At 35.9% G+C, this 17,388-nt stretch overlaps 1 protein-coding gene and 1 pseudogene across 1 annotated transcript in view; one reads left to right on the forward strand and one right to left on the reverse strand.

The window, feature by feature from the left end:
* Window positions 1–17,388, forward strand: part of Sntg1 (syntrophin gamma 1) — a 150,228-nt gene that overhangs the window by 123,017 nt on the left and 9,823 nt on the right. The window contains exons 13-15 of the mRNA XM_042055960.1: window positions 264–335; window positions 4,550–4,702; window positions 7,671–7,763. Of these exons, the coding sequence (XP_041911894.1) occupies window positions 264–335; window positions 4,550–4,702; window positions 7,671–7,763 (318 nt within the window). The remainder of the gene's footprint in view (window positions 1–263; window positions 336–4,549; window positions 4,703–7,670; window positions 7,764–17,388) is intronic.
* LOC119826514 lies at window positions 8,343–13,245 on the reverse strand (annotated as a pseudogene).

The raw sequence follows: 17,388 nt of genomic DNA on the forward strand, positions 1-17,388 counted from the left end.
GTGTTCAGAGAGTACACAAATCTTTTTTTTAATTTGTCAAATGGAAAGTGTTAATGACAACTTAAAATACGTTCTGAAAAGAGGGATACAAATGGTCATAAATTTTGAAAAAAAAAAACCAAATGGTGTAGAAAGAACTTTCTATGAACTCCGTCACTGATGAAGAAAATAAAGAAATGCATCTGTGAATGTGTCTTTCTCTAGAGGAAGCAGAAGGGGGGAGAAGTGCGTTACTAGAGCCAATGAACTGTTCTCTTTTAAAGGTGACCACATGGGATTGGACACGAGCAGAGAAAACTTTCTCCATATGTGAGATCATGTGCAAGGTTCTCAAGGTATGTGCAACAAGGGCAGGAGCTTCCGTTTGCTATGTTCTGCAGAGTCGGGATCTAAACTCATGAAGTGCTCATGAATACAGATAACAGATAAATAAAAGAAAATATGAAGAGAGGAAATAAATGAGAATTAAAGGAGGAAGACTGGGATATACAGACACACACAGTTACTCAGAGAGTAAGTCTTTGAAATTAGAAAACATGAAATCAAATACAGAAAATACTTGCTTTGCGTTAAGATCTGATAATCACTGTATATCATAGATCAGTTAATTTCTCTGTGTGTGACTCATAGACTTGCCATAGCAACAAGTCATCAGGAATTCTGAAAAAAAATTGAAATGACTTACACAGACTACAGTAAGAATTAAAGTGGGCTATTTGGAAAAAGCATCAGTGCAAGTTTCTTTTTAAAACTTTTATTTTGCAGGTTTAATATCTACATATCTATAACATGATGCTATGGAAATATTACATATGTTAATATGTAATACAATATATAGATAGATGACATCATCTTGAAGCAAACTTGCATTTTCTTCATATTAGTTCATTCTTAGTTATCAAAAAAGACAAGTATTTTCAAGGTTAACAATATTAATTTATGAAAAGAAAAGTTTACATTCTTTTCCAGTAACTATGCCAGGTGTGGTGTGTGGTGACACACACCCTTAATCCCAGGACAAAGAAGACAAAGGAAATTTCAGAGGGCAAGATTATTAGTAAATGGCTTTAAAAACTCCTTTATAAGCAAGAGACTGTTGTGCTATTTGGGCAAACAATGGGCCACTTGCTGTCCTTGATCAAAAAATTCTGCCTGAAGCTAAATTCAAGAGTTTTGTTTTAATAGTGTTGGTAGAGTTCAAGAAAGCCTAAAATTGACTGAGTCATGTGTTCATAGATTTCATGCAGATATGCAATGAAAAGATGCAAGCAGATCAAGGAAAAATACAAAATATTCAGCTTGAAAAGGAAGGGAACACTAGAAAATGTCATGTTGAAGACAGAATTTTATTTATTAAAACAATTCAAGAGGTTATATACTTACACTCAATATTAACATAAAAATGAATATAGAACTTACATGCAAATTGAGAAAAGAGCAAGTTTCAGTTCAGGTAAAAGTGATGGCTCTGCAGTTCACTCCATTTGCTCATTATCTATTTTCTAACATTACATAAGTTACAGCCTGTTCCTTTCACTTATACTCATGTTTCCAGCAATTATACAGCATTAAATTATGCATCTTTTTAACTGCTTCTACTTAATTTATAATTTGTTTTACACAGCAGAAATGCTTGAAAAAATAGCAAGATATTGGATGTTGTATACCCTCTAAGTCCATAAAACTTTCAGCCTTACTGTTTGCTCTAGAACTTGTCTCTTAACCTCCTGAAATCTCAAAACTTTTAGTCTTTCTTCATGAATCTCCCCAGAGTCCATCCTCATTCTGTAGAAGTGGCAGTGAACTTTGAGGTGAATACTATTTAAAACTTCGAAGAATATCTGTCACTTTCTACCATTTTCAAATTCTGTTGATTTTTTTTTAATGCTTTGCTTTATTCTACTCAAACCAAAGTTTCAAGAAATAGAAACGCCACATGCTTTCCAGGTGGGAAGTGGCCACACGAAGAAAGTGTGTGATACAGAGCAGGCATTCAATGACTTCTTTATAATTGTCAACTGTATGTCTATGATAAATATTTCTGTAGACCAGTAATAAACCAATTACTGAGATAGTGAGTATATATATATATATATATATATATATATATATATATATAATCTTTACTGCCAGCAGAAAGTATTCCCACAAGTACATGAATTTGTTTAAAATACGCAACAACATCTGTGAGACAGTGGACAGCTAAGGAGACAATGGTGTAAATCATCCTCTGAAGTCCAGAGTCTTTCTTTAGAAAGGGACTATGAAGCGAGCCAAAGATATTATAAGATGTACCAATGAGCACTCTGTGAATATTTTGACCCCAAAGCATCCTTTCTATCAAAATGCACAGTTGTAAGTAAACCCATTTTGTAAGAATATCTTAGCATTGCAGTTCCCACAGTGATCAGCATGCTCCCCTACAAAACATGGTACTAATGCCTCATACTAATACTTAGGTAGAGCAGTGAAAATTAGAGAATTCAACATTCACCACATATTAATTGTTACCTGCATTTACCACAAAAGCACTTTTTACTCAGTCATGTTTTTAAGACTTTGAAAGATTCAGAACAAGTTGAGTGGTTAAGAAAGTGAGATATTAAGATAATTAAATGTTAAAAAAGGAAAATGTGAGGAAAGTTACCATACTATGCTTCATTGAGCTTTGTACAGCAGAATCTGAAAGATGACTTAATAATTATATTTAAGATAGAAAAAGGAGTCTTTTAAATAAACTGGTGCCCACTTCTTTTTAATAACATCTAAAAAATGTAAAGGGAAAAGTTCACAAAGATGGAAACATAACTCAGCAGTTAAGTGTACTGATTGCAGTGACCAAAGACTTAGGTTTGATTCCCAGGAGTAGATGGTGGTTCACAACTAACTGTAATGCCAGTTTCAGGTGATCTGATCCATTTCGTCTTCTGGATTATCCCATAGAATAATTAAAAAATAAAGCTTATGTAAGCTTCTTAGTAAAAGCTTGTTATCCAAAAGGAATAAATACAAGAATATTGGAGAATAATTCTCACACAGCAGGCATTAATCACTAAGAACTGCAATTCCATTTTTTTAGTATTACATGGTTTTAGCTATAAGGATTTTTTTATTTAAAATGTGTTTTCAAAGAAGGATCAAATGGTCATATATATATATATATATATATATATATATATATATATATTTAACCTGGTTCAAACTGGATTCCTATATGTTATGTGTCCAAAATATGTGTTGTCTTCAGCAATAGGGTCTTATCTTCAAGTTCTCAGAGTCAAGCAAGGACAATGAAAACAGACTATATTGTTTTAGTAGATTTGGGGACCCTACCACCCAACTAACAACTCAAAAAGAACAATCTTGTACTTTATGTTAAATATTAATCTCTTTTTCAGCCACTGTTCAGTTCATGTTTCTTATGAATCCACACACGACAGTTTTATACTTGCATTCATAATAATCGTGCCAACATATTTATTGCTGTTTTTATTCAATATCTGTCACTGAGACACTCCCTGGATATACTTGCTACAAATCACTAAAAGCCCCTGACCACCTATTTACCTCTGCACTGCACTCACATTGTGCCTTTAGTATTTCCCTTTAGACAGAGCCTATGGCATCTTCTTAGCTCGCTGAATGCTTTCATCAAGTGTTAGAGTTAATTCTACAATACTGGAAGTAACTTCTTTTCTTCTTCCAGTATCAAATTGGGATGCAAAAAGATAGATAATACTTTCAAAATTATTGCTAAAATCAAGGATTTTATATATTTCCACTGTTTAGTGATGAGACATTTGAATATAGTCTTCGATCAAAGACAATTACCCTTTTAACAATTTTTAGTACACTGAAAAAATGTTTCAAATTGTGTATCAAAATAGTACAGCCTGTTGTCCTATACTTTTCCATATATAAATATCTTGAATTTGGAATGTACCCTGGAATTGAAATGTGTTGGCTTAGGGGAACACCTTAAGGGAAAACTTGGAACCAAACCAAGAAATTTCTAGGAGCAAAATTTTTTGACACAATGAAATAAAATTGTACATATAAATAAAGTGTTTGCTTTTGGGAGTATACAGTGTAATTGGGGTAGACAAATTGTATTCGAGTTTTCCCTAATTTCCTTTGAGTTCATGGTTTTTAAAGGATTTGCAAAGTCATTTCAGAGAAACTCTCTCATGCCTATGAAAGATTACAACATCATCCTAAGCATTGTTCCACCTCAGTGTCGAGACAGCTTTGCAAGGTTGAATGTCAGGCCGTTTTGCAATCAGAGAGAGGTGTTGTGTGTCGAGCACTATAGTAGTTATTCTTTTGTTAGTAAGAACCGAAACTAGAGTCGTTTCTGGTGGATGAGCATCGTGACAGGTGTGGAATTTGAAATTTGTTTGTAGTGAGTATTCTGATAAGGTTAATGACAGTACAGAACTTCACGTGTTTTATAGCATCTACACACAGTTTTAAGCAGCGTTGGTTGGTATTTTCTGTGCGGAGTATGAATTGATGTATGCCAGCCTGTGTAACTCCAGGTTTTCATCAGGACAGTGACCTGCTGGATCGGCGGAAACATTGCTTTACCATGCAGTCTGAGTGTGGAGAGGACTTCTACTTCTCCGTGGAGTTAGAGAGTGACCTTGCCCAGTGGGAACGAGCCTTCCAAACAGCCACCTTCTTAGAAGTAGAACGGATACAGGTAAGAACCTGTGTGTGTGGTACCTGAGATCTAACTACTCACTTGAGTTCACAAAGTACATGAGCAGAGCTCTGTGAGGTTGCCCCCATCTCAAATGCATCCAATGTTTAGCTGTTATTGAAAAATGAATAATTAGCCATATTATTGAAGTTCTTTTTACATAATTTGCCTTTGCAATCTACTTCCTAATAAATATTACTATAATTTGAATCTTATATAAAAAATGCTCTGATTGTAGTTCACTATTTATGAGGTTGTTTCCATTATGTAGACTTGACCACCTAGTTTCTAGATGCCTCCCTTCATCTCTGCCTTTAAAGCAAAGCATAGTATGTGAAGCTTTCTTCAGAGGTTACTTCGTGCATGGGCAGCCTCATAATTTCTAAGGCTTCCTACCATAGCTCTTTCACAGCAGCTGTGCTGACTATCCCTTCTTCCCACTGGAGCAAAAATACCACTTTCCTTTACTGTTTTCTTCAGATGGCTCACATCGTGACATTGGAAATATTTGTTGTCAGAGGTTGCTTATTTTTTTCCTCTATTTATTGAAGTTTACTACATTTTGCAAATCACAAGTATCCAGTGGGTACTTACTGAATTGTAGTTCTTCAGTATGAAGTCATAGCTAGGTCAGATTTGATAAATCCTTTAACTTACTCAAATACATGAGATCCTGAAACAAGACACCTCATAGAATTGGTTTCGTGGTTGACTTAGAACAAGATAGAGCAAAAGTCAAAGTTAAATTGGTTCCTGCCCCTTGCAATAGACTCAGAGATCAAGGACAAACATACATGGACAGTTATTTTTTAAACACATACAATGACAGAAATCAAAGGAAAATATTTGGAATTTATTCAACTTCTGGATTGTTCATATTTTATAATTTCTCTTTGTTTACTACATTAGAAATTGGTACATTTATTTGAATGGCTTGGAGTTTTCATTTTCATAAAATTTGATTTGCAAATGTGAATAAACTAACAGAAAGAATGTTGTTCAATATGTATAGAATGACTATCTCAGTTTCGCTAAAGATGGAAAAATGGAAGCCATGGCCAGGCAGTACTTACCTATAATCCCAGCAATTCAGAGTTAAAGGCAGGTCAATAAAGTTGAGTGTTATCCTCAGCTGTAGAATGTAATTTGAGTCCAGTCTGTGCCACATGGGACCCTGTCTCAACATAGTAAAATACAACAATAGGAAAAGTAAACCTAATGAAAAATGGGCAAAGAAAGAAAACTAATTTTTGATTAATGCTATTGAAAAATGATAAATAAAAGTGTTTTTATTTGAAATAGATTTGTATTACAAAGACTACAAAGTGACATTGTCTACCTTGAAATATATATATTTATTCATATTTTTATTTGAACCTGTAATAAACTTAGTATAAATGCTAAAATATTTATTTGAAAGGACGATCCATAAAAGTACATACTTTGAATACAATACACATTATTATTTAAATTTATAATTAAACTTAAGAAATGTAGTGAATATTGAAACATTAAAGTCACAACTTAGGTAAGTAGGTTACAGTTCCTAACTTAAAAAAATAATGTGAGATGTAATTCATTTAGGCTAAGATTACTGGCTTTATAATTTTACTAGGGTCAATGAATTTTGACAGTGAAGGACACATTTGTTCTATAACTATATACTAACCCAGTTCAACAATTACCTCTTTTAATATGTTTTGGAGAGTATACTAACATCAAAAAAATAATTACACTTATTTAAAATTATTTATTATTAATTTTGTATGTGTCTTTATCTGGTAGTAAAATGTCCAGTGGACCTTTAAGATATTTATCCTACATATATTTTACCTGTAGATGCTATATAATATATAATTATGGAAAAATCTTGCAACGTGATTCATTTGGAGCTTCCACAAAAAATTTATTTGTTTATAATTTTTTTCACAGTAAAATAGCTTCTTATTACATAAATGTACCAATTAAACAATAAACAAACATTTTATTATACAAGTGCATTAAATACACTCAGATTTGTTGACATTTTAAGTTATACATGACCATTTTATTGGATCTCCACTTATTCTATTTATTTGTTTCCATTTAAGGATTATTGAGGCAATATAACTTAGTTTGGAAAGTTGAACTAAATGAGAAAATTCTATTATTGCACCATAGCAAATGCAATTTCACCTGGAGTCTTCCTTTTAATTAGATGTACAATGAAATGACAAATAATTAAGACCATATAAAAACTAAACACTGTAGCCTTGAATCTTCTTTAATGTTGACTTACTTTTAATACATTACTAATGAGTGAATTCAGCTATCTATGAAGTCCATGTATTAAGCAAATACAATCACACCAAAGCATCTACTTTTTTGACCCATTAAGTATGGCTTCTAATCTACTGTTTTAACTCCAAAGAAACATTTATCATAGATTTAAGTTTTTAATGCAAATTAGGCTTTAATCATATGTATATAACATTCTGATAAAGATAACTTGCTATGTTCAGTCATAATTATAGGCACTTATGATAGGCAATATTTGTATAAATATAATACAAATACAATATAAAATTAGCATTTGAAAATTGCTGAAGGAAATAGTTCTCTCACATGTTATTTATGATTATAGTTCATCCAATAGAGCCATTTAGCTTGAAATGAAATTCAAAAAACTAAAAAACTAGCTATAAAAATGTTTCATGTTGTATATGAGGCCCAAATTGTTTCATATATGAGTTATGTCCTTTTAACATTTTAGTATCTATATTTACTTATTTTTCCAAAGTGCTACAAGTAAAATTATGATGCAGGGGATCAAACCTAGGGTCATATTCATGTTAGGAATTTATTATTTTACTGAACCTCACTTATGCACATGCTAAGTATTACATGCATAGAGAATATGTTATATTCCCCTTGATAGCGATGCTGTATCAATCACCTGGAAGCTAACAGTATTCTCTGCTTTTCCCAGTGCAAGACCTATGCTTGTGTGCTGGAGAGTCACCTAATGGGCCTTACAATTGACTTCAGCACGGGTTTTATCTGCTATGATGCAGCAACAAAGGTAAATATGTTCCGGGTGCCAGGAGAAGTAGAGAGACAACATTGTCAACTGAGAATGAGTGAAAAGCCTTTGAAGTCTTTGCTGGACTCAAAATAATTGTATTTTGGATTTAAGATCCTCATTTTCATTCATGGAACATAATTTACATTTTAATGTGTTTTTCGTAAACAAAGTTTGAATTTTAATAAAGCATGCTTAATGCAAATAATTAATATACCAAAGTAAATACATATCACTCTGTCCTGATATACATATAAACATAGAAAGAGATGATTGATTGAGAGATTTTATAGAGACAGAGACAGACATATAGGCAGATTGTGGAAAGTACATGAATAAAGGAAAGACAGATGATAGGCAACAGACAGTTTAAAGATAGATGATAGAAAGATGGATAACAGTTGATTAATAGTAGATACAGATTTATTCTCCTTTTGAAAATATAGCTTCATACTTTTGAGAAAATTTTTTTCCTTTAGATATTATTTTGAAGAGTCCTGTCAGTTCTGTCACGAGTTTTCTGAATTAAATCTAGATGATGAATATAAGGAAGACTTTTTTATAGTTAATGTCTCAGAATTACACATGGAACAGTGCAGCTTGGGTGTTTGGAAACTCTAACAAATGAGTGTCTGCCTTAAACACATGACTTAATGTGAATGCTGAATATTCTGATGGGTTTTATGTTTCACAAAACATTCATGGACTTTCCTGAACCATCATATCTTTAAGAATAGTCAGTCTCTTAATATCTGTTCTTTATTCTGTATATTTTGTGGGATGCCTAAAGAACATTCAGTAATTAAAATTTCCAGATGTACCCTTCTGATATTTTTAGTAAGGCTACTATCAAATAAAAATAATGCCTGGCACTGCTCCTCTAGAATAACATAAGCCTGAGCTATCAAAACAGAGCAGAAAATTACTTAAACTGCAAGCAAAGTCAGAACTCCAAAAGGCTTTTAGTATTAAAACTAAACTACAAGCACACACTTCACACTAGAATGAAACCTCTACATTGGGCAGAGTGATGCTCTAACCCATAATTCTCTAGCAGTTGCTTTCTGCTTTTACAGCCTTGTTGAAAAGCTTTGTGAATCTTGAAACACTCTGAGCTTCAGAGATTTTCTTTTATTACCCAAGCTCTGTTGATTTTATTGGTTTCCCCAGTCTTGAGAGCCTCTCTTCTCTTTCCAGGGGGTAGCACTTCAATTCAGGACAAAGTTCCGAAACACTGTGAGCTTTCATAATGAACTATATCTGTTATGATACTGTTAATATTTGGCTTCCAAGTCAACAGAACTATAAAAAGTGATGTTACTTGTAAATTACCCAGTATCTAGTATTTGGTGTATCTGCAGAAACCAACACTGTCACCCATATAATCCAAAACTCCTGCCAACTAAGCACAAGTTTTGCCTGTCTCTTAATTATTTAGACACATGCAATTTTTAAGAAAGTAAACTTAGTAACAAATAACATACTGACCTAATTGTTGATTTTTGCTTTTTAATTTTGGTTAACATGACACAAGCTAGCATTATCTGAGAACTGCAATTGATAAAATGCCTCCATAAGATTGGGCCGAAAGGCTCTAACCTCTCCATTCAGCCAGATGCTGACCATTCCTCTCCAGAATCTAACATGATAAGTGCTGTCCTCATCCTGCATCGAGGTAAATTCATGCAACAAATGGAAACCAATACAGAAAACCACAACCAATCAAAATACGGAGTCATGGAATCAAAAGTCATCCAGGCACAAGTTCTTCTCTCTTGTCTGCATGACTTAGTGTTACAGCCTCACTCTGTCCAATGTGGCTTAAAGTTTGTGCTTTTGTTAGACTGGAAGCCTCTCAGAGATCTGGCATTTGCTTACGTTTTAAATAATTTTCTGCTCTGCCCTAGGTTTGATAGATCAGGTTTATGCTACTCTGATGCATACTATATCGCTGATCCTAGCATTTTTCTTCCAAATCATTCTCACCTGTCAGAGTCCACTCTGACAGGAATCAGCAAAGAGTACCTGGGAGGGGGCGTGAGGTTACAGGAAATGGCAGATTAAGAGAAATGAAGACAGAAACAAGGATAGATAGGGAGGACTGAAGGCCAATACCAAACAGCCCTGAATTTATTTCTCAGCATATATTCTAAATACAGTTAAAAGACAGAACAAAGAGCAGTACAGTCAGCTAACTACCTCCCTGCACTGTCCTTGGGAGGAAGCTCAAGCAGGCGCATTCTTTTATTGAGCTAAATAGCTTCTGATCTCTAAGAAGGAGTGCCTCTGGCTGGCATACACCAGTCCAAATCTTATTAGAAAAATGCGCTCTTTCAGCTGGACAAATTGCTCGGTCTGTGGCTAGCACAGTTTTTGCTCATAGCCCTCGAAGATACTGAATGAAGCAGAGCAGGCAAGCTTGAACTCAAAAGACTTCTTTAAGCCAGAAATGACTCCAGATGGAAACTGAGTCACATGTGGGCTCCCTCACTCACCACCATTCAGAATTCCATATTCTTTTTATGATTGCATATCACCTGTTCACCTCTATAACACCAGTATAAAATTAAAGCCTGGCAAAATTATCAGCTTGAATTTTTTCCTACAGACTAAGGCATATAGAAGGAACAGAATTACTTCATAAAGAAAAATATATGGATGAAAAGAATATCATGTAAGGAAAGAGTTGAGAGAAATTTACTGTCATCTAAATATAGGATATTTGTAGTTTGCACTTTTATTTTTTGGCACGGTTTAGGTACAAAACTTAAATATAAGATGCATTAGTATATTTATTAGTATATTGAATTTTCTTAGTGATCTATGTAATGTCTTATCATGATGTCATTCTCATCCTGATTAGTCAGGAAGGTGATGCGACTGTTCTCAAAAGTTCACTAGAGTTTATAACAAGTATCTGTGATATGTGTTCATCTCAAACATTAAGCAAGCTGTCTTCAACAAGAAAGGACACAGTGCTCAACATACCCCCAATCTCCTCACACAAACTGACATCTTATCACACACATGGATTAATTTTTGGTTGCTATGACATTGAAACTTGATTTCTGGCCTGAGGATGAATGGTGATCTTAAAACTCAAATCATTTTTATTGTACTGACCTTTCACCTTTTATTTCAGTTTAATCAATCCTAGATATCTTTGAGTCTATTGTGAATAAGAATGCTTCAATGATCTCTTTCTCAGAATGTTTATTTTCAAATAAGAATATTTTGCCGGGCGGTGGTGGCGCACGCCTTTAATCCCAGTACTCGGGAGGCAGAGGCAGGCGGATCTCTGAGTTCGAGGCCAGCCTGGTCTACAAGAGCTAGTTCCAGGACAGGCTCCAAAGCTACAGAGAAACCCTGTCTCGAAAAATACCAAAAAAAGGAGAATATTTTGACTTCTTCATTTCCTATTTATATCCTTTTATTTTTTTTATTTTTATTTTTTTGGTTTTTCGAGACAGGGTTTCCCTGTAGTTTCTAGAGCCTGTCCTGGAACTAGCTCTTGTAGACCAGGCTGGCCTCGAACTCAGAGATCCGCCTGCCTCTGCCTCCCGAGTGCTGGGATTAAAGGCGTGTGCCACCACCACCCGGCTTTATATCCTTTTAATTACCATCTCTGCTCTTATTGCTCAGACTAGGATTTCAACCATTATATAAAGAAAAGTGCGGGGATAGCGAAGAGCACCATTTCATTCCATATCGTAGTTCAAAAGCATAAGTTTTCTCTCCAATTAGGACAATGTTGGCTGTAAGAGTGTCATATATAGCCTTTATTAAATTGAGATATATCCCTCCAGTCCTGTTCTCTCCGGGGCTTTTATCATAAAACGAGTGCTGGATTTTCTCCAAGACTCTTTCTGCATCTACTGAGATAATCATATGCTTTTTGCCTATGAGTTCACTTATAAGGTTTAGTAAGTTTATTGACTTAATCTATACTGAACAGATCATGAATCTCTGAGTTACTAAAACTGCAGTCATGTGTTGTGTGATCCTCCTTGGATACTTATTCATATATATGAAGTCGCATAAAACATTTAATTCTCTTCTAAACCTAGATATTTTTTTACCTGTCAATTCACATTACTTAAAAGATTATTTTTCTGACTGAAAGTTCTGCACACATTAATGCTATTTTTGTCTATATATTTATTCTGTGTTTAGACATAACCACCATCAAATTCAACAAATTCAAGATTACCATGATTAGCAGGAAATATTTAACGAATAAATAAGTTCCAATTTTCACATTCTTGAGAGAAAATCTTGCACAGTCCCTGAAGCATACCCGCATATATCATACACTGTAAAGAGAGAAATTTCAAATTGCTTTATGGATTTTTGTATACTTTGACCCACTTATTCACTTTTTCCCTTTGATGGAAAATGGATTTTTTTCTCACATAATATATCCTGATTACAGTGTCTCCTTCTTCTACTCCTGGCAGTTTTTCCAACCTCCCGTCCCAACTGTATCCACTCCCTTTCGTCTGGATTTTAAGGGAAATAATGAAATCCAACAAAGATAAAAGAAAAGCCAACACACTGGAATTGTATAAAACAAGCCGAATGGGGTAATCCTTGTGTTTAGCACAGCTCATCAGGGCGCACACCCTCCAGTTCCTGTTGTAGCTGAGTAGAGAGGTCACATCCTCCTTGCTCAGCTCAGTCAAAGACCTTCGTGTTTTCAGCATTTTGTGCTGGTGTCACATCTTGGGGATCATCAACAAGTTTCTTTGTATGGGGAACCGGATCAGCACCTGTGCTGTAGATTTATTGTATGCAATTGCCTTAATCCTGGGATCCTCCAGGAGAGAAGAGTCTTTGAACTTAGCCCTGGGCCTGTTAGGAGAGCCAAGGGGACTGTATGCAGTCACCACAATGCCTTTGGAATAGCAAAACTCAATCAGCTTCTCTTGAGTTAGGTACAGGTGGCACTCCATCTGATTCATGTGCAGACTTCTCTTTTAAGCCAGGTTTGTTTAAAATCCTCTTAATCTGAAGAGGGTTGAAGTTGGAGACACCAATTGATTTCACCAAATCTTCACCCACCAACTGTTTTATGGCTGCCCAAGTATCCACAAAGTCAGTGTCACTGGAAATCACATTTCCTGATGCATCCAATAGGAAATACTCAGTCCCAGGCTTGAAACTTCTTGGCCAATGAGTAAGGTAGAGGTCCCTGTAGTCCCGCTGCAGATCGCTGAGCGTCTTCTGGCAGGCCCCTTTCACCATGATCTTGTCGTGGAACATGCACCACAGCTCGCTGACAATGAAGAGTTCCTGGCCCTTCAACACCTGCCACTCCCACCTCCTGCTCATTCTGGTACATCTGGGCACAGTCAATGTGGCGGTACCCAATGTTAATGGCAACTTTCATGGCCTCAGTCACCTCGCCAGGAGGAGACTTCCAAGTGCCCAGGCCCAGGGTGGGCATCTTGGCGCTGTTATTGAGCTCCAGATGGCTGGCCATGACTGCTACACGTTACACACCCTGACTGACAACTCCCTGCCAAAGTCTGAAGCTGTGGATACCTGCTCTCCCCAAAACAATTTACATATGATCTTCCTGCTTAATCTATGAAGCAGGTGTAGTATGGCCTATGTCCTCATGCACTTGGTGAAACCTGGCAGATCAGACAATGAGGTTCTGTTAGTTTGACAAAGGCTCTGGAGAGCATTATCACTAGGTGAGGAGTTTTCTTCAGCCGTTCTTAGCCTTTCTTCTTACCCCCTACAGAACATTTACAACAAGAACCCTTTCCAAGCAGAGAAGCAAAATTTATAGTCCAAACAGTGCCACTAACAGTTAAGTTTTGAATGCTTAGAACTGCAATCTGTTGGGAGCAGTGAGACCCCAGATCTTGAATTTCTTGTAATCCCCTGATCTGAGTGCCTACAGCTGCTCTGAGCACGAGACCTTCAGGAGTTCCTGATGGCAGAGTGGTTTCTGGTGGGTTTGGCTGGGGCATGGCTATCTCTATATAATCTGCCCCTGAACACAATAAAGGGGGCATTCTTGGAGAATTCAAGGATGACCCGTGTCTCTCTCTCTCTGTCTGTATGTGTTTGTGTATTTTAACCTCCAGCCCCTTGCTCGAAGCTCAGTAACTGGGTAAAAGTGCATTGAACGCAGACACGGGGGCGCGGTGCGCAGCACAATCCTTTGGGTCAGACTTCTCTTTGCCTCAAATAAAAACTGCTTTTGTGAATTTAAGAAAAACAAAACAAGCAGAAGGTAGAGATCCCAAAAGAATGCACAAGATTCAAAGACTCACTTTTTCACATACTCAGGAACTCCACAAAAATACTAAACTGTAGAGGAACAGGTACAGCCCCTTACAGGCACTATGTATGTTGCCTTGGTCTTTGTGTGTTCATATGAACTTTGATTGTTGTTAGATGTTCTTCTCCCACACACCAGTTTCCAAATAATCACACAGAGGCTTAGTATTCTTACGTTTGGCCAATAACCCAGGCTATTCACCAGTTAACTCTTACATTAAATTATTCCATATTTCTATTCATGCTTTGCTACTTTACCCTATTATCTACATGTTTTGTTTGCTCAATGGCTGGATGGTATGTTTCTGACTCTGCCTCTCTTCATCCAAGTATTTTAAGTTTGATTGTCCCACCTAATTTTTTCCTGCCTTGCTATAGGCCAATAAGCATCTTTGTTAACCAATGGCCGTAATACAGATTCGCAGTGTACAGAATGACTGTTCCTCAGCATTTCTTCATTGTCCCCCAGTTAAAAAGGAAAGTTTTAACATTATCATACTAAAACTACATATACTCAAAACAGTTATAAAGCAAGAATCATAGTTACAACATCCAGTCCATTTGCATTTGGCAAAATTAGAGAAAATTCTCAATTATCTATCTTATGTTATTGATTCTAAAGATTTATACTTAGTTTGCTTCCTATCATAATTAAGAGAACTATAAGTTTAAATATTTAGTATCTAACTCCACCTAAGACCCCAGAAGGGTTAAATGTTATGTAATGACAAGGACATCAGATTGCCTAAATAGTCATCCAAAGTTACTTTTCAATGCTGGGATATCAAACTTTGGCCTATGGGCCTTGCATATCAGACAAACTTTTATGAGAGGCATGGGGATTTTGAAGGGCACACCTACCTTTTCTTGAAAAAGTTTAGCAGTTGCCTTTCTTGCATTTCTTGTTCCAGTTTGTCCATTAACAGTCCACAATTGAGGCAAGAGCATTTTTTTGTCCACGTGTCTATCATTTATGATGAAGAAAGCCAGCTCCATATGAAGTTTTTTCAATTCCTATAATCTTCTCTGATAATAAATACTCATAATTCATCTTCTGGGACTGTGAGTATAGTTGTCTAGGGTGCTTCCTGTTGTTTGGGAGCACTGGAAATCATTTGGGGACCCAAAGAAAATTTAGGATTATGGTAAAATACTGGCTGGTGTATTCAGTGAGGCTGGATCATCTCACCAGTACCCTTGAAGGTGTTCTGGATGCAGAATTTTTAGGAAACTGTTAACAGAGGCATTTTTAAATGCTCGATCACCTGGGTCACCTGTTTTCATTAGTGTCTGGTATCCTTGGTCTGGAAATAGTAAAACTTTTAAGGTAACATACATATCTGCAGTAACACAAGTATAGATTTTGCATTGTAAATAGGTAAGCCAGAGAGATGATGTCACCTGTTTAGTAGTTCTTTTAGGTTTATTTGTTTGCGTCTGTAACCAGAATTTTCAGGAAGTCTTCCTTGATCAACCTGATCATCCTTAAGCTTGAATGAATTCATAGCTTTTCATTTTCCATGGAAATAAAAGCAAAATCTCTCTTCCAAATTAACAGACCCTTTGTCTTAAACTTTGATGTCAAGTTATTCTTACAATGTATATGTTGGTTGAATCTAGCACGTTTTTATAATTAAATGCCTCTTAGCAGCCAAACAATTCAAAGAAGACACAACAATATACAGGATCTAGACTCTCTGTGTATTGCCCATCTTTATGTGGCTTATTTCTCTTATTTTACTTTATACCATGTTAAGGATATTTTTATTATTTTAAAACTTTATTTCTTAAATATAAGACTGTATATATTCATTTTATTCTCTCTTCTAAGTCTACACATCTTTAAACACACACTGTGACCCACTTAGTGGCTCTTTTTGTCTGAATCTGTACTTACTGAGCATCTGTATTATTTTCTTATTGTGTGAGTAAAAACAAAAAAACTGTTGTAACTTATATCACGGTATGTTGGTGACTGACACTTTCTTCTCAATTCTCTGAGAGTCTAGTTTCATGGAGGAGACATGTTTACGACCAACTTTGGGAGCTGTGTTTATTGCCCATCTCTGGGAAGTTACTGGATCCACACCATCACTGAATAGTGTGCCATGGTTTCTTGGTAGCTGCATTTTTTTTTGTCTGCTGGTAGTGAGCACAGACGTGGCTTCTTTAAAAGGTACTTCATGGCTCAATGCTATCAGCAAAAATGGTGGCTCTTGTAAGAGGCCCTACTACCAAACACTTTGATGGTATTAATGTTCAGCATGTGGCACACTATTCAGTGATGGTGTGGATCCAGTAACTAATTCCTTTTGCAGAAAATCTAATTGATCTTGTATGTTGTAGGAAAAATCTGAGGTATTAAAGCTGTACACGCCCAGAAATTATTCTCAGCCAATGTTGTCTTAGTGATTGTAAATAATCAATTGATGCGCATCTTAACAGTTAGATGCGCACCTTCCTGGACCCAGATGGGGTGGGTTGGACCTTGGACTTTCTGCAGGGCAGGGAACCCTGACTGCTTCTTGGACTGGCAAGGGAGGGGGAGGGGAGTTAAGGGAGGGGGAGGAAAAAGGGAGGTGGGGAGGAAGTGAAAATTTTTAATAATAAAAAAAATTTAAAAAAACTAGAAGAGAAAAAAAATCAATTGATGTTTAATTTTAGGAATTGTCCATTTCATTTCTTTTCATTTTAATAAATAACAAGTGTTTTATTTTTTCTTCATGACTTTTTAAAAAAAATAAAATAAAACAATATAAAAGGAAAATCATCACTTTGACGTTGGATAAGGAAAACCAGTAGAAGTAAAAAATTCACAAGAGAAGGTATAGGAATCAGAGAGCCACTAATTCATACATTCAGGAATCCCATAAAAGCATTAAACTGCAAAGTATAATATTTACACAAAGGACTTGGTAAAGACCTGTGTAGACCCTGTGCTTGCGTCTTCAGTTTCTTTGCATTTATATGAGCTTTGCTCAGTTGATTTAGAGGGCCTTATTCTGTTGCCCTCCAACCCCTTTGGTGCACGCACTCCTTTCATCTCCATACCAAAGAAGTAAGAACATAAGAACATATGAGTGAATGTCCTATGTAGGAACAGTTCTCCTTCTCTACATTCAACTAGTTATGTGGGTGTTATCTTCAGCAATGGAACCTTGCAGTCAGTTTGTGTGGAGAAACTGTTGTTTGGGGATTTCCATGAGGCCTTCTTGGCCAACGATTCAATTGGATGTATCATAGTCCCAGTCCTGGAAGCTTTGTTTAGTGACAAGAGATGGACAGTAGGGACTCTGTCTTACTTGTTATTTAGAAACTTCATTAGGATCAC

Source organism: Arvicola amphibius, chromosome 11 (genome assembly GCF_903992535.2).
Source record: "Arvicola amphibius chromosome 11, mArvAmp1.2, whole genome shotgun sequence".
Classification (NCBI taxonomy): domain Eukaryota; kingdom Metazoa; phylum Chordata; class Mammalia; order Rodentia; family Cricetidae; genus Arvicola; species Arvicola amphibius.